The sequence below is a fragment of the Pelodiscus sinensis genome, chromosome 25, assembly GCF_052426305.1.
Source record: "Pelodiscus sinensis isolate ZL-2025 chromosome 25, ASM5242630v1, whole genome shotgun sequence".
NCBI classification, from domain to species: domain Eukaryota; kingdom Metazoa; phylum Chordata; order Testudines; family Trionychidae; genus Pelodiscus; species Pelodiscus sinensis.
In genome coordinates this window covers 5,659,596-5,676,042 of record NC_143076.1, presented here as the reverse complement: position 1 = coordinate 5,676,042, position 16,447 = coordinate 5,659,596, and the positions used below count along the sequence as shown (strand labels likewise).

The following is a 16,447-nucleotide window of genomic DNA, read 5'->3' as shown; positions in this document are numbered from 1 at the left end:
CCTGGTTTTGCCAAAAACTTAGAATAGAGCTGGAAGAGACCTCAGAAGGTCATCAAGTCCAGCCCCCTGCCCAAGGCAGGACCAATCCCAACTAAATCAACCCAGCCAGGGCTTTGTCAAACCGAGACTTAAATGCCTCCAGGGACGGAGATTCCACCCCCTCCCTAGGTAACCCATTCCAGTGCTTCACCACCCTTCTAGTGAAATAGGTTTTCCTAATATCCAATCTAGACCTCCCCCACTGTAACCTGAAATCATTGCTCCTTGTTCTGCCATCCGTCACTTCTGTGAACAGCCTCTCTCCATCCTCTTGGGAACCTCCCTTCAGGAAGTTGAAGGCTGCTCTCAAATCCCCCCTCACTCTTCTCTTCTGCAGACTAGTCAAACCCAAATCCCTCAGTCTCTCCTCAGATCATGTGCTCCAGCCCCCTAATTATTTTGGTCACCCTCCGCTGGACCCTCTCCAATATGTCCACATCCTTTCTATAGTGGGGGGCCCAGAACTGGACACAAGATTCCAGATGTGGCCCCACCAGAGCCAAATAAAGGGGAATAATCACTTCTCTGGATCTGCTGGCAATGCTCCTCCTAATGCAACCTAATATGCCATTCGCCTTCTTGACTACAAGAGCACACTTGTAGTCAAGACTCATATCCAGCTTCCCATCTACTGTAATCCCTAGGTCCTTTTCTGCAGAACTGCTATTCAGTCCCCAGCCTGTAACAATGCTTGGGATTCTTCCGTCCCAAGTGCAGGACTCTGCACTTGTCCTTGTTGAACCTCATCAGATTTCTTCTGGCCCAATCCTCTAATGTGTCCAGGTCACTCTGGATCCTATCCCTGCCTTCCAGCGTATCTACCGCTCCCTCTAGCTTAGTGTCATCTGTGAACTTGCTGATCCATCCCCATGTCCAGGTCATTAATAAAGATGTTGAACAAAACCGGTCCAAGAACTGATCCTTGGGGCACTCCGCTAGAAACCGACCGTCAACCTGACATCAAGCCATTGATCATGAAGGATAAACTTAATTTGTTGTCAGTATGACCTCTGCTGTGACCTGGATGTTAAGTCTGGTCTTTGTAAAGAGGTACGTGCTTGAACACAGGTATGCAAAAGGAGGGGATAGGTGAAACTGGTTTGAACCTGTTGTAAGGCCTGCAAAGGGACTGTGAAGGGACAAATAATGATTGGAGGGAATTTGGTGCAAAGGGGCATGACCTGTATATGCATGCAATTGTGAGTGGTCAGTGGAAAAGGGGTAATTACCATGTAAGACAGTACAAAAGACCTTGCCTTTTGTTTGGGCATTTGCAGAAACTTTTTCCTGAGTATCCTGGAGATTTTTGCCCTGGAATGCATTCCTGAATAAAGCTGGTTGCTTAAGAAGGGTGTCTGGAATTGATTTGGTAGGGGTTTTGGGCCCCCATCTGAACCCTCGGATTAAATTCTCCGTCAATCACTATCCTTTGGGCACGACAGTCTTTCCATCCATCCTACAGCCCATTTATCCAATCCATACTTCCTTAACTTGCTGGCAAGAATCTTGTGGGAGACCATATCAAAAGCCTTGCTAAAGTCAACATATATCACATCTACAGACTTTCCCATATCCACCGAGCCAGTTACCTCATCATAGAAGCTAATCAGATTGGTCAGGCACGACTTGCCCTTCATGAATCCACGTTGACTATTCCTGATCACTTTCTCCTCTTCCAAGTGCTTCAAAAATGGATTCCATGATTTTTTTGGGACTAAGGTAAGGCTGACTGGTCTGTAGTTCCCTGGATTGTCCTTCTTCCCCTTTGTTGGGCACTACATTTGCCTTTTTCCAACCATCTGGGATCTCTCCCGATCTCCACGAGTTTTCAAAGATAATGGCCACAGGCTCCGCAATGACATGTGCCAACTCCCTCAGTACCTTCAGATGCATTAAATCCAGGCCCATGGATTTGTGTATGTCTAGCTTTTCTAAATAGTTCCTAACTTGTTCTTTCCCCACCAAGGGCTGTCCACCTCCTTCCCATACTGTGTTCCCTAGTGCATTTGTCTGGGAGCTGACCTTGTTTGTGAAGACAGAGGCAAAGAATGCATTGAGTACTTCAGCTTTTCCCACATCTGTCACTAGGTTATCTCCCTCATTCAGTAAGGGCCCCATACTGTCTCTGATCACCCTCTTATAGCTAACATGCCTATAGAAACCTATCTTGTTACCCTTCACATTCCTTGCCAGCTGCAATTCCAATGGCACTTTCACCTTCCTGATAACTCCCCTGCATTCTCGAGCAATATATTTATACTCCTCCCTAGTCATCTGTCTAAGTTTCCACTTCTTGTAAGCTTCCTTTTTGTGTTTAAGCTCACCGAGGATGTCCTTTCTTGCTGCGCATTGAGATGGTTTCTTCCTGTGCCTTTAATAAGCCTTCTTTAAAATACTGCCAGATCTCCTGGACTCCTTTCTCCTTCATGTACGCATCCCAGGGAATCCCGCTCATCAGTTCTCTGAGGGAGTCAAGTCTGCTCTTCTGAAGTCCAGGGTGTGTATTTTCCTACTCTCCTTTCTTCCTTTGGTCAGGATCCTGAAATCTACCATCTCATGATCACTGCTTCCCAGGTTGTCACCCACTTCTACTTCCCCTACTAGTTCCTCCATTTGAGAGCAGCAGGTCAAGCTGCACATGGCCCGATGTCAGTTCCTTCAGCACCTGTACCAAGAAGTTATCCCCAACATTCTCCAAAAACTTCCTGGATTGTCTGTGTACTGCCGTATTGGTCTCCCAACAGATATCAGGGTGATTCAAGTCTCCCATGAGAACTAGGGCCTGCGATCTTGAAGCTTCTTTCCGTTGTCCAAAGAAAACTTTGTCTACCTCATCCACCTGATCCGACGGTCTATAGCAGACACCAACTACAACATCACCCCTGTTGCTTCCACCTCTAAATTTAACCCATAGACCATATCGTTAGTTCCTACATGGAGAAGCAGGAAGGGGTAGCGATCTTAAGGTTTAATCACTTTCAGAAGACTCTCAGTCACATCCTGAATGAGAGCTCCCGGTAAGCAGCACACTTCTCGAGATTAGAGGTCTGAACGGCAGATGGATGACTCAGTCCCTTTTAGGAGGGAGTCCCTGACCACCACCACCTGTCTTCTTTTGGGAGTGGTGGTCGTGAAACCCCCATCCCTAGGACTATGCATCCCATGCCTTCCGGTAGATAGTGTTCCCTTCTGATTTCTTCCCTGAGAGGTCCCTGCCAAAGTATTCTCCACCATAGCGCCTGTGGAGAGAGCCTGAAAGCAGTTACTTACCTCTACAGGAATGGGGGATACCTGAGTTGGCCGCCTTCTACTTCTAGAGGATACATGCTGCCAGTTTTCTTCCTTGTCCTATACTCCCCTGACTGGCTCTTCAGACTGCTGTGGCTGCAGGATTAAATGCTGCCTTCTATCGAGGAAGTCTTCATCCTCTCTGATACAACGTAAGGTCGATACTTGGGCCTCCAGTCCTCTAATTTTTTCTTCCAAAATGGTGACCAGCTTGTACTTAGTGCAGATGAAATCCCTTCTTTCTTCTGGGAGGAAGATAAACATGGCACATGCTGTGCAGGTAATAACAGCAGAACTATCAGATCCATACCTGCCTGCCTTCCTTCTGAGAGATTCCTTCACAATGCCTTCTTGAAAGGAAGGAGTGTAGTGAAAAGATGTTAAAGAATGGCAAGGGTCTCTCACCCCCTTCCCAACTCCCTCTCCAAGCTCCCTGTTAACAGTCCCTGGTCACTGACTCACTCTTTTATAAAGCCCTGGACTGCCCGATCGCCCCTCCTCCTGATTAAGGCTCAACCAATGAACAGAGGCTTCTAGATTTCAAACCCTGATTAGAAGCTTATAGCTTCCACCTGCCAGTCACAGCACACACACTGGGGGGTGGACGGAGGGGGGGGGGGGCAGGGAGGCAGAGAAGGGGGAAGGGAAGAAGAAAAAAAAACCACCACCAGCCAAACACAAGCTCAGCACACAGCAAGAAAACCCCAAACACAAACACACACTACAGACAGACCACTTCTCTCAAGGCTCCTATATTAGCTTCCTCCTTTATCTGGAGGACTCTCTCTCCAAACTCCCTGTTAACGGCCCCTGTCCCACTTCCTGTGGGAATCTGGCAAATCACGCAGTCTCTCTGTGCTTTGGTTTCCCCATCTGTAACATGCAAGGAATAGCTTCTCCTATTTCACAAGGAGATTGTGAAGAGCAATACAAGTTGTGTTTGTGCCATGCTCAGTGATGAGCACTAGCAGAAGCTGAAAGTACAATCTCATTTCACAGCTTCCACACTAAGGGCAGCTGCTGCTAGGGACAAGACGCAAAACTGCAACAGGACTGCAAGAAGATGCTGAAAAAGATGCTCAGATAACGGTATGCTGGCAGAACAGTGTGAGGATACAGGACCAGGAAAGCATACGTATGAAACTGGAGGATCTCAGCTACAGTGAGGTACGGAGACACAGCTGCATATGAAAGCTTGCAAAATGCTCACTTGTATTAGATCTGACTCCTACCAATGCTGTTGTCTGCGCACAAGCCAAACTGAGGGGCAAAACAGTTCATTTCCTGACAGTTTGCAACAAGCTATCCCATTTCCTGGAAACAGTCTTTAAATGATAAACGCAATTAACTTTGTGGGTCTCCTTTTTGGTTTTACACTACAGTATAGGTTTAGGCAGTATTTTCAGGAGCAACTGAATGGGTTGTGTATGGAAAAGTCATAAGCAACATTTAATTGATTTTACTTCCTAACAAGAAATACAAAGGATGATGCTCATCAGGAAACACTTGTGTACTGGGAAAATATTCAGGGTATTTCCTGGACTCATTTACCACCAATGATCTGACCACTGGTCAGCAGCTGAGGGAGGCCTGGCCTCAAGACACAAGGGATGCCAACAAGAGAATGCTGCACATTTGCACAGAGCTTAAGTGTTTGGGAGGGGCGGGGGAGAAAGGGGAATGGTTTGGGGGAAAAAACCCTCTGGCCTGGACAAGTTTTTGGTGCAAGGAGCTCTTAGGCATCACTAGCTATTCTAGCATTTTACAGTAGTTTAAAGTTTTGCTCTTTGCTATCTACGTTCACCGGGGAAAGTTCAAAGTCATTTACTCATAGGCTATGTCTAGACTGCAAGCCTCTTTCGAAAGAGGCTCTTTCGAAAGATACTTTCGAAAGAGACTCTTTCGAAAGAGAGCGTCTAGACTGCACGTTGAACTTTCGAAAAAGCGGCTTGCTTTTTCGAAAAAAGCATCCAGTGAGTCTGGATGCTCTCTTTCGAAGAAGCCCTATTTACATTCAAGAACGCCTTCTTTCGAAAGAGGAACTTTCGAAAGAAGGCGTTCTTCCTCGTAAATTGAGGTTTACCGCCATCGAAAGAAAAGCCGCGTTCTTTCGATTTAATTTTGAAAGAACGCGGCTGCAGTCTAGACGCAGGTGAGGTTTTTTCGAAAAAAGGCTACTTTTTTCGAAAAAACCCCTGAGTCTGGACACAGCCATAAGCTCCAGGTTTTAGGTATCACCTGTGTTCTTTGAGTTCTACAGAAAGGACGATAGTATTTGCACTGCACCAATTCAGGGGTCAGAATTATAGGTTACTTAAGTGAGAAAACATTGCACGAAGTTAAGCTCAGAGAGGAAATAAGGGAGGGACAGAAATCAAGCTTAAAAGCATCTAGTTGGAAAAAGATTTTCAAACAGTTTATCAGAATTGGGATGGAAAATCCAAACAACATTTTTTTAGACACTTGCTGTGTGTTTAAAGGGGGATCTGCAAATGATATTTTATAAGGGCTATGGGAGCACTTTTGCTTTATCTATGATAGATCAATAAGGCGTGTCTTTTTGGAAAGGGGAAAATGGAAGGGGTTTCTTCTTGCTTTTTTACATAAGAATTTTGAAGGTCTTCTCTGCCTTCTAAAACTGTTGCCTAAAGAGCTACCAAAATGCCAGCTCTGGAAGAACAGATATCAATATGCAATTTAAAAAATGTTACCTCGCCTACCTTGTCTCTAGCATTGGAAGAATTAGAGTGAAACCTGAGGTATTTAAGGTGAGGGATTTTTATCAACAGCACTTTAATGCCACGTTAACATTTTAGGCATTTGTGACACATTCAGATAGCCACTGTGCATATACAAATGAGTGAAAACTAACAAACATGCTTCCCGACATCCAGGAGATAATGCCTACAAAACCACAGAAGACCAGACTTGCTGTTTCTATGTTAGGAAGCATGCAAAAACTTCTCCCTTAGCAAGTCTTAAGGACTTCCTGAAGTTCATCCCCACTTGAGCAGGCTACCCAAACTAATAAAGTCTACATGCAATTGTTACGAATCTGACTCAAGGCAAGAATTTTAAAACTAAATTGAAGGCCAACTCATTCAGTCAGCAGCTCAGCAGGCAGTGCCTAGCAATTTGCAGTTTATGTAGACAGTGAGAATGCTTACCGGCCACATGCAGGTGCAAGTCAAACACTTTATGGCGAGGTAAGACAAAAGCTTAAACCTTTGCTATGAATCATGGTGCTCAGGGAGTCTGCTGGAGATCAGGCCATTAACCCTGTTTGAACATAGGTTTGTGGGGTCAAGTTTACTATTTCACGTGTGAATTGCTGTGTTGGGCAACAACCTATGTTGTGTCAGTGCCAAGTGAAACCTTTTCATTCTAGTACTTTAACTTGGCCATTGGAAAAGAAAATGTTAATGCCTTTAAAAGGAGCAACTATCAGGTGAGTGGCATTATTTTCCCTACCATAAGGCTGTGTCTACATTGGCATCCCTTTCCGGAATAGGGATGCTAATGAGACACTTCAGAATTGCAAATCCGCGGGGGATTTAAATATCCCCCGCGGCATTTGCATTTACATGGCTGCCGCTTTTTTCCGGCGCGGGGTTTTTGCTGGAGAAAAGCACTAGTATAGACGCGATTTTCCGGAAAATAAGCCCTTCCTACTTTCAAGTAGGAATAAGGGATCTTCCGGAAAAGGGCTTATTTTCCGGAAAATCGCGTCTACACTGGCGCTTTTCTCTGGCAAAAACCCCACGCCGGAAAAAAGCGGCAGTCATGTAAATGCAAATGCCGCGGGGGATATTTAAATCCCCAGCGGATTTGCAATTCCGAAGTGTCTCATTAGCATCCCTTTTCTGGAAAGGGATGCCAATGTAGACACAGCCTGAAGGTATACATTTGCATTGATAAGAAAACCAGTAACTGTGCTGATTCAAGTGGTGTTTTGTTACAAGGATGCAAACTGAATTCATTCTACTGTGAATAAAACAGCAGAGAAGCAGTTAATATAGAAGAGCAATAATTACCTTCTGAAGAAGAGCCTAAGACTGGACTGCATCTAAGACCATCTCTCTCTCCTCTCCCCACTATCCAAAGGTCACCAGAATAAGCTTCTGACAAATTAGTTTCTAATTGGCAAGAGTGCAAATTAAAGCTTGTATGCATTCACTTCCCAGAACTCAAAGGGAGAAGGAAACAAAACAAAAATCCTATTTCAGATATCAGGCTAATTCAACGTGATCCCTGGTGTCTCTCAGTAGGTTTTCAACCAGTCTCGTGTGATGTTTAAAAGCAAAATCAACAACATGCAAAAACACATTATAGTATTGATCTGTAACTGAGTCTTCTGTGTAAAGTGGGGAGGACAGTTTTTGCAAGGCCAAGAGCTGTATTTCAATTCCAGCCTGGAATAAAGGCTTTTTCTCTGTGTGCACCTGCTGAATATAAATGCCCAGAAATAGACTTGCAACAGAAACGAATATTGTTCCATAGCTAAAGCTTTCTGAATATGACACTGCAATGCCACCACCTACTGGAAAGAGCCAGGACTGACCATTGTAGAAGTGCTGGTGTACAGCCCCAGACTGATGGCTGTGGAGACTGTAATCCTCCATCTATTTGGAGTAGGCAGGAATACGTGCAGCAGCTGGGCAAGCTTCCTCTGCACACATTATCTACCTATCGATTCCCTAGAGGAGAAACTTACACAGGTATTTGTCCGTGTCCCAGGCACTGAACTTCCTACTGAGAATGACAAGGGTACCTGCCAGTACCAAATACGGTGGAGCTCATTATTAATACCTATCCATTAAAAACTAGATCAGAACCACCGACTTACTGCACTCAGGCCAAAATGGGTATCAGACAGCAAAGACCTACGCTCATTATTTGAACTACATTTGAGTAGCATCAACAGATCTAAGCCCACAGAATCCAAGCAATTCAGATATCAGGCTAATTTGGCATGATCCCTGCTGTCTCTCAGTAGGTCTTTCAGTTTACACTCATAATCTTTAATAAATTGAACTCCTGAACTCCTGGAGAGAGGGAATATTAAAATATCATTTGGTTCCCTAAAGATCCCTTCTGGCCTTCGCTTTGGATTCAGGTTTCGCTGCTCTTCCTCTAGGGACACCATGTTTTTAATCCTGGCCTTTCTGGCCTGCAAACTCTCCTCCTCTCAAGTTCAGGGGTTGCACAGCCCTCTTTTTTGGGGCCTAAGTGCTGGCTGAATTCTCCCTCTCAGCAACTCCTCCTGATTAGGCCTGAGTAACCCACCCCAAGTGGGCCTTATAACTGCCAATATCTGTCAATACTGGCTTGGGAAAGAGGGAAGTCTTGCCCTCCATAAGGTAAACTTAGGGCCTTACATGAACAATTATCTGGAATGGCTCTACATCTTGTCTCTCCTAGACATGAACTGCTTCCCTAGACCCTCTTCCTCACTCTCAGGGAATACTTGCATTATTTTCCTGGCCTGCATCTGCTTTCCCTGGACAAATGGAATGAGTAACTGGCCCCTCAGGACACATCCTCTGGTCTAGAGGCCAAATAACCCAGTTACATGCAAGAGCAAACAGATTGTAACCCTCACCGTTCTGCCTATGCTCTTGCATTCTTCACCCTCCTGCCACTCTTGTACTCTCAGATAAGGTTAGGCTCAGAGTGAAGTTTCCTATTCCTCCATTCCTACTTCTAAAATTTTATTAAGGCATAGTAGATAGAAAGGAGGCAGGGATAAGAGAACATTGAAAGCTCACATGGAGATTTCTCCCTTACATTCAGAATTAAAAGCTGGGATTTGAGATTCCGTTTGCTTTGCTCTCTTGATATTTTACAGAAATGGTATCCTACCTGGCAATATCTGTGTTGGGATCCACCAGAGAACTAACAAACCTGAAGAACAGGGACTCCTTCCACTTCACAAACTCCTCCTACAGGAAAAAAAAGTAGACAATGAAATGTCAGTATGAACTAGGAATGACCCTACTTGTTTCCTCAGATTGCCTCCAGATACATCCTCGGAGTCATGACAGGAGGAACATAAAATAAAGCTCAAGATCCCTTAATTCTGAAAATATTACATTTATTTAAATGCCATGGCAGCAAGTGTCCCGATTTACCATCAAATGTTAGCAGAATAAGGGAAGCAAGAGATAATCTGAACTCTACCGTGGAGGTGCCGAGAAGGCATTCCTCTACACTGTTCTCATAAATTATAACACATTGGTAGTCTGCCTGCATAGGATACATTATTAAATAGGGGATGGAATATCTTCTGTCTTTCACAAATGATGTCGACCCTACAACTAACTTATAGACAACAAAAGGATAGTGCCACGCTTCTGCTTGATAGACACTTACCTGTTCCACCCATCTACTGGGGGTAAAATTACAGATTCATGAAAATAAGAAGAAACAACAAAGCAGACAAACCTTGAACCAAAATCCCTTAGGGTATGTCTACACTTGCACCCTAGTTCGAACTAGGGATGCAAATGTAGGCGATCGAAATTGCTAATGAAGTGGGGATTTAAATATCCCGCGCTTCATTAGCATGATCTTGCCGCTGCGTTACTCAAAAAGTGAGGAGTAACATTAGTTTGAACCAAGGGGGTTGGTTCGAACTAACACATCCTGGCGCACACTTTCACTTTCGAAACAGCTGTTGAGCAGAGTAATGCACCGGCAAGATCATGCTAATGAAGTGCGGGATATTTAAATCCCCACTTCATTAGCAATTTTGATCACCTACATTTGCATCCCTAGTTAGAACTAGGGTACAAGTGTAGACATACCCTTAGTTAGCCCACTGAACTACTAGCTGGAAATTTACTTATTCATTTTAGTTAAACTATGGCAGCAACAATTTACTGTTAAGTGCAGCTTACAGTTTGGGTAGATTGCAAAGGTATTTTAGAGTTGGTCTGAAAGTAGCATATCTATTATGCAGGTTGCTAGGATTCTATGATGGAGGCGGTTGCAATATACTACTGAGAACTAGCCTAAGCACTCTGTTCACCTGCAGGAGGTTGGTAAGTAGGATCAGGGTCTGCTTGCGAATGAAGGGGTTCGAGTCCTTTAGGCATATGGAAATGTTGGGAATGTATCTGTCCACCATGGTGGTGTAGCGGACACAGAGGTCACACATAACTATGACAACGTTATTGCGAATGGCCACATCTTCAGATACCTCCAGCTCCCGAGCAAGGGCTGCGACACATTTCTTTGCTAGATCCTCATGCTGCAGACATAGCTTACCTGTCAGAGAGAGAGAGAGAGAGGAGAGAATCTGAGCAGCGCATGTTGCAGTTCCTAACCTCCTCAGGGCTATCCTTCCACCTCCTCTTCGTTCCATAGAAGCCCAAACACATGGATAAAGAAATAAGGCCACGAACAAACAAAAGCAGAAAACAGCAAGAGCAAGAAGTAAAGGAGGGAATAAAAGCAAGAAAGCTGTAGTGGAGGCTCTACGGAAACCCAAAACCCACCCCAAGGGAAAGGCAATCAAGGAGAAGGATTGTCCTATCCCTCTTCTAAGAAATCAAGAGACCTATATCATGAGTCTAGTAACCCTGTTTCCTCTTTCCCAAAGGACCACATAAGGAGCTAAGAGTGTAGCCTAATGTCCTATGCATAACAAGAGCCATCCCAGTAACATTCCTAGAAGCCTTCACACTAATGTCTTGTACATACAAGAGTTTTTAAGCTCATGAACAACAAAGGTTTGAGCTTCCTGATGTACATAAGTGAGGAAGCAATAGTATTCCCACATTAGAGAAGTGGGATGTTTACAACCACACAGGAAGTCTAAAGCAGAACTGGGAACAGAACCTAATTCTAACATCCTTCCTCAAATAGTAGAAGCATACTCTACCCTGCCTTTAACACAAAGGCTCTGGCTCCTCATTCATATTTTTTAACATATATGGGCTATCATCAGATAGGCATTTCTAGCACAGTTTGCCCTGGAAAGCACTGAATTCCCTCCATCCTTCTGGTGAGCCTCTTGTGCATCCTGTAGTTCTATAGTCACATCCCACCAAGTTCACAAGAACACAGGTTGGTGCAAGTCTGCAGGGTCCTTCAGGTGCCAGTAATTGTGCTATTCACTAGTTAGATATGATAAATCCATATAAAACTAGTTCTTTAATAGACTGGGTACATCTGGTCACCCACTCCAACGTGTTTATTGGTGTATGCATATTCTTACTGCAGGGAATTCCCAAAGCTTGGCACTACAGCACTATGAACACTGAATTCAATTCATGTTTGTGTCTAAGCTCACGTCCAAGAGCTGTACGGAGCAGTTGTAATCACAGAAGAGAGAAAAGGGCAGGAATCAGTTGCACACAGCAGCACCCATTCCCACTGAAGGACAGCTCTTACCCAGTGTAATGAATGCATGGGCTCTGACCACTGAGGGCATAGCAGATCCTCTGATTTGGGACAGTGGCTGAGAAACTGGGAGTTCCTCCCCATCTGGAGGACTACACACTGAGAAACAACAGACCAAGAATTAAAATACCCTCAAAATCAGAGTTGCATTTATTTCATAAATGCAAATTTAGAGTAAGGAGAGAGCCTCACATTGATCTACATTGACAGGACAAGCCAGGATGGACTGAACCAGAAGAAAGATGCGCTTCTCCACTTTGGCTGGACATAGCTGTGCAGTCTCACCCAGGGTGAAGAGATGTCTCACCTAAAGAGAAAAACAATAGCGCAATCAAGAGAACAGGAGGGCTGACAACAAGCTTGCATACATGTTATTCTACTCTGCCAGTGTTTCAACCAGCTTCCAAAAACAGGTTAAAATTCCCCCTGCCCTTTGGAAAGGAAAGCATCATCTGAGATGTGGGCCTGTAGGAGGCTCAGTTAGATCTAATTCATTACTATCTCACTGCAGAGTCAATTTCCTTTACATCTGTCTACATAGTGACATTTATTACTGAGAAGTTGGAAACAGGCAATTCAATTCCAACTTTTACAAAAAATCACAAATGCAAACAATGATCTGATGCATTTGTTAGATCATTGTAACTTCCTCAGAACTTTGGAAATCAAGTCTATTCTATAGCTTTCTGGCACATCTCTCAAAATTTCCATTAGGACAGGTAACAAAAGTCACTAACACACAAGGATCTATAGACACGCACCTCTCAGAAATACCACAGGGATATAATCATTATAGGGAAAACACAACTAATGCTGCTCTCTCCTCTTCAGAAACCTCACGATTTGATAAAGTAAGAGCATCAAGGGAACAGAGGAGCTATGCTACTGCAGCCTGCAATGGACACAATTAATGACTAGACTGCTTTAAGAATGGACTGTATGGACAAATGAGTATGTGAAAATGAGAATTTCTTACAATTTTAATCCATGGGGAGCTGCTTTGGGTATCTGCTGACTATAGTTTTGACAGAGCTTTTACTACTTCTAACAACGCCACTCCTGCCAAACCTTCACATCTCTGGGAGAATAAAGTGAATTCTCTTCTGGATTGTGCAACATCAGGATACTCAATCATATTACAATTGCAGGGGTTACCCATTCAATCCCACTTTGCTTTCAAATTGGGAACTCTGTTACATTGGTGCATCCCAAGTAAAAGTCATCAAGCTGCACAGATCTAGCTGAGGGTATAATTTTAAGATAATGAGGTTGCACAGGTCTAAATGAGGGCAACATTTGCTCTACAGAATACTTTATTGTGTGGCAATTCATGAAACAGAAGGAACCTTTTTTGACTTTCAATCCATGAACTTCAGTTTGCTGACAAATTCCCATAAAACAAGCACATAGGGCAGAGCCACTGAGATTAAAGAAAAGGTCACTGCTCTGATCACATTTGGAGTGTTGTCTTCATTACCGTAAGGGCTCAGAAAGGGGTTTTATTTATTTGGGTTATTTAAGGGGAAAGGCTAAGATGCTGCAGAAATTAACGGCTTGAGCTACCCCATTCACCAAGGAAAGCTTTCAATTTGCAATCAACTTTCCAAGCCCTACTTCTTACTGTGTCCAATTTGTGGTGACTGACCCAGGCCTGCTGCTCTCTAGGACTCACAGGAGAATAGAGTTTCTCATCACATGACCTGAATAATTTTAAAGGCACCCATGTGATTCTAATTCATGTATATTTCCAAAAATAAATAAATATCAGAAAAGCAAACTAAAGGCCCAGCCTCCTCCAAAAAAAAAACAAACAAAAAACAAAACAAAAAAACACACCAACCACCCCAAAACAAAACCAAGCCTTCTATTAATAAACAAGGCAGAGTATTCCAGAGAACACAGCTTAGCCACACAATCATGGAATCATCATTTTGATCAATCAGTGCAGAAAGGATATCAAGCTTACCAACAGGTCTTCTTGCAGCTGCTCTGCTCCATCTTCTTTGAGGACTATACTGGAGATATAGCGCTCACAGACAGTTACCAGATCTCCACATACCTGGTTCAGCAATTCCTGTTTCAAGATGAAGGCAAATCAGTGCAGTTCTTGTTAAATAAAACATCCTCCATGCAATGTCCTGAACTGGTAAACAAAAACCTTCTAGAATCCAAAATAATCACACTCCCTTAGCCCCTTACACTAAGCAGTCCAGTCTTTATTTAGCAATCTAGCTGCAGTAATCAGCTGCAAACAAGATCTGGGTAACAACTACAAAAGAATTTCTGAACTAAACACCTATTTTCCTCTTTAAGTTTTAACTTTAAATGCAGGGGTATCCAAGCAGAAAGGAACAATTGTCTTTATTTGGCATTGCTTTATGAACCTTGCCCAATGATATAGATAGAACCTCCCTCTTCAGCACAAGAATTTACTAAATAGCACCTAGGAATCACTATGCTTTGCTGAGAGCAGCTAGTGTGATTACTGCATCTTCTCAAGCTATTTACTTATCTACCCATGGTAGATGTCTAAGACACCATTATGAAGTAGATGTGATTCATGTTAACAATAGAATTTAAACTACATGTAGGAAGAATCCAATATTGAGGAAAACTTGTGCCAATTAAGCCTCTTTTTTTCAACCAACACTGCTTAGGGTAAGCTATAGAGCTTAAAAAGCGGCGAGGAGTCCTGTGGCACCTTATAGACTAACTGAAGCGTAGGAGCATAAGCTTTCGAAGGCAAAGACCCACTTCGTCAGATGCATGTAGTGGAAATTTCCAGAGGCAGGTATAACTATGCCTAGGTATAACTAGGATCAGGCTGGAGATGACGAGGTGGATCCAATCAAGGAGGATGAGGCCCACTTCTAGCAGCTGATCTGGAGGTGTGAATTCCAAGAGAGCAGAAGCTGCTTCTGTAGTTAGCAAGCCATTCACAGTCTTTGTTTAATCCAGAGTTGATTGTGTCAAACTTGAAGATGAACTGTAGCTCAGCAGTTTCTCTTTGTAGTCTGGTCCTGAAGTTTTTTTGCTGCAGGATGGCTACCTTTAGATCTGCAATTGTGTGTCCAGGAAGATTGAAGTGTTCCCCTACAGGTTTTTGTATGTTGCCATTCCTGAAGCTCTGTCCCTGGGTTTGCTTGTAGGCCCCATACCCACATCGCTCTCACTAGCCAGGAATCATGGCAAATGGGAGCAGAGTGTGTGGGAGTAGTGGGGAAGTGGTGCCTATAAGCACAGGGCCACGTGGAGCAACCTGAACTCTCCAGTAAAATGCAGGACAATGTAGCACTTTAAAGACTAACAAGATGGTTTATTAGATGATGAGCTTTCGTGGGCCAGACCCACTTCCTCAGATCAAATAATGGAAGAAAACAGTCACAACCATATATACCAAAGGATACAATTTAAAAAAAATGAACACACGAGTGCCAGGCAGGCAATCCCATTCCCTGCCCCCTCCCACCCTGCCCATTCCCCGGCTACAGAGGAAGCAGAATTTTCCATCAATAAGTTAAAATCTCCCTTGCTTACTCCATTCTGCAGACCTCACTACAAAAGAAAGACCTTTACACAAACCTGCGTTTGCCTTCCTAGTTTGTCTTGTATCAAGTAATTCCATTAGCAGTCTGAGAAACACTATCACCTAACTTTCACTTGAGTATACAGCAGGTTAGCAGTGACAACTTTCTCTGTGGTAGCATACATGTAATGCACTTCTAGCCTCAATATAAGCTAATGGAAAAGCATGCAGAACAAAACACCCTGTTTCAAAACAGGCACTATTGTAGTTCCTTAAGAAAGTGATTGCAAGTCCAGAACATCCTTTTGAAAACAACAGCTCTCTCAAAACCCACCCTTTTCACTAGGTGTATGCCACTATTGCTGTGATATGCCAATAGAGAGGCTTAAACAGAAGAGAGGTGCAATTTCCTGGAGACAGAAATCTCTTCCTTTTGTGCGCTCAAGAAGCCAGCATTTTCAGGAGAGAGCAGTTTTCCTCTCCGAGACAAGAGATGCGTCAAACACACTGTTTTAAAAGCGTATTTGAAGTCTTACCTGTGCCGCCTCCGGGGCATCTGTGTATGCATGGCAGAGCTTCTGCAGAGCTTCAACAGCTGGGCTAATCACCTCAAGGGGACACTTCAGCTCCTTCAGCCAGCACTGGATATCATCTGAAAAGAAGGTCAACCACCTGAGGCTCATGCTGACTGTTAACGGAGACACAAAAATACACAGTGGAGCTGAAAGGCAATGCTGAATACTGACCCACATCAAGGCACTCACCAATCAACCTGCCCTGGGTGTTTCTGGGAAGATGCTTTGCAACGTGTCCAATTACGCACAGCATGTGACCTGCAGAGTCAGTGCTGGGAATTTGCTGCCTGGAAGACCATCAAGGGGACAAATAGAAACATGACTCCAAGAAGAACAACTGGTTAGAGTCAGAAAGTGCTTTCGTTTGGAGTATGCATGCTGAAGACAGAACGGCCAGGCTGAATGGGAACAGGGATAGAGCTCCAAGGCAACTTTAAGGTAGCAGATGATCAAGCTCTTGCTCAAAGCTCTGGGCCACTGCTTGCCTCCTACATGAAGCACCATTAATTTAAATGAAGCACTTTGATCTAAGCAGTCACTGAACAGCGCTCTACCTGTGAAGAGTCAGAAAGAGGAGCGAGTTCTTTCAGCCCACCCTCTACTGCCCACTAGT

At 43.9% G+C, this 16,447-nt stretch overlaps 1 protein-coding gene across 1 annotated transcript in view; it reads right to left on the bottom strand.

Moving 5' to 3' along the window:
• Positions 1 to 16,447, bottom strand: part of NCAPD3 (non-SMC condensin II complex subunit D3) — a 53,937-nt gene that overhangs the window by 10,142 nt on the left and 27,348 nt on the right. The window contains exons 18-24 of the mRNA XM_075916399.2: positions 16,024 to 16,121; positions 15,796 to 15,911; positions 13,700 to 13,807; positions 11,926 to 12,040; positions 11,725 to 11,832; positions 10,358 to 10,596; positions 9,190 to 9,269 (exon numbers count right to left, since the gene is read on the bottom strand). Of these exons, the coding sequence (XP_075772514.2) occupies positions 9,190 to 9,269; positions 10,358 to 10,596; positions 11,725 to 11,832; positions 11,926 to 12,040; positions 13,700 to 13,807; positions 15,796 to 15,911; positions 16,024 to 16,121 (864 nt within the window). The remainder of the gene's footprint in view (positions 1 to 9,189; positions 9,270 to 10,357; positions 10,597 to 11,724; positions 11,833 to 11,925; positions 12,041 to 13,699; positions 13,808 to 15,795; positions 15,912 to 16,023; positions 16,122 to 16,447) is intronic.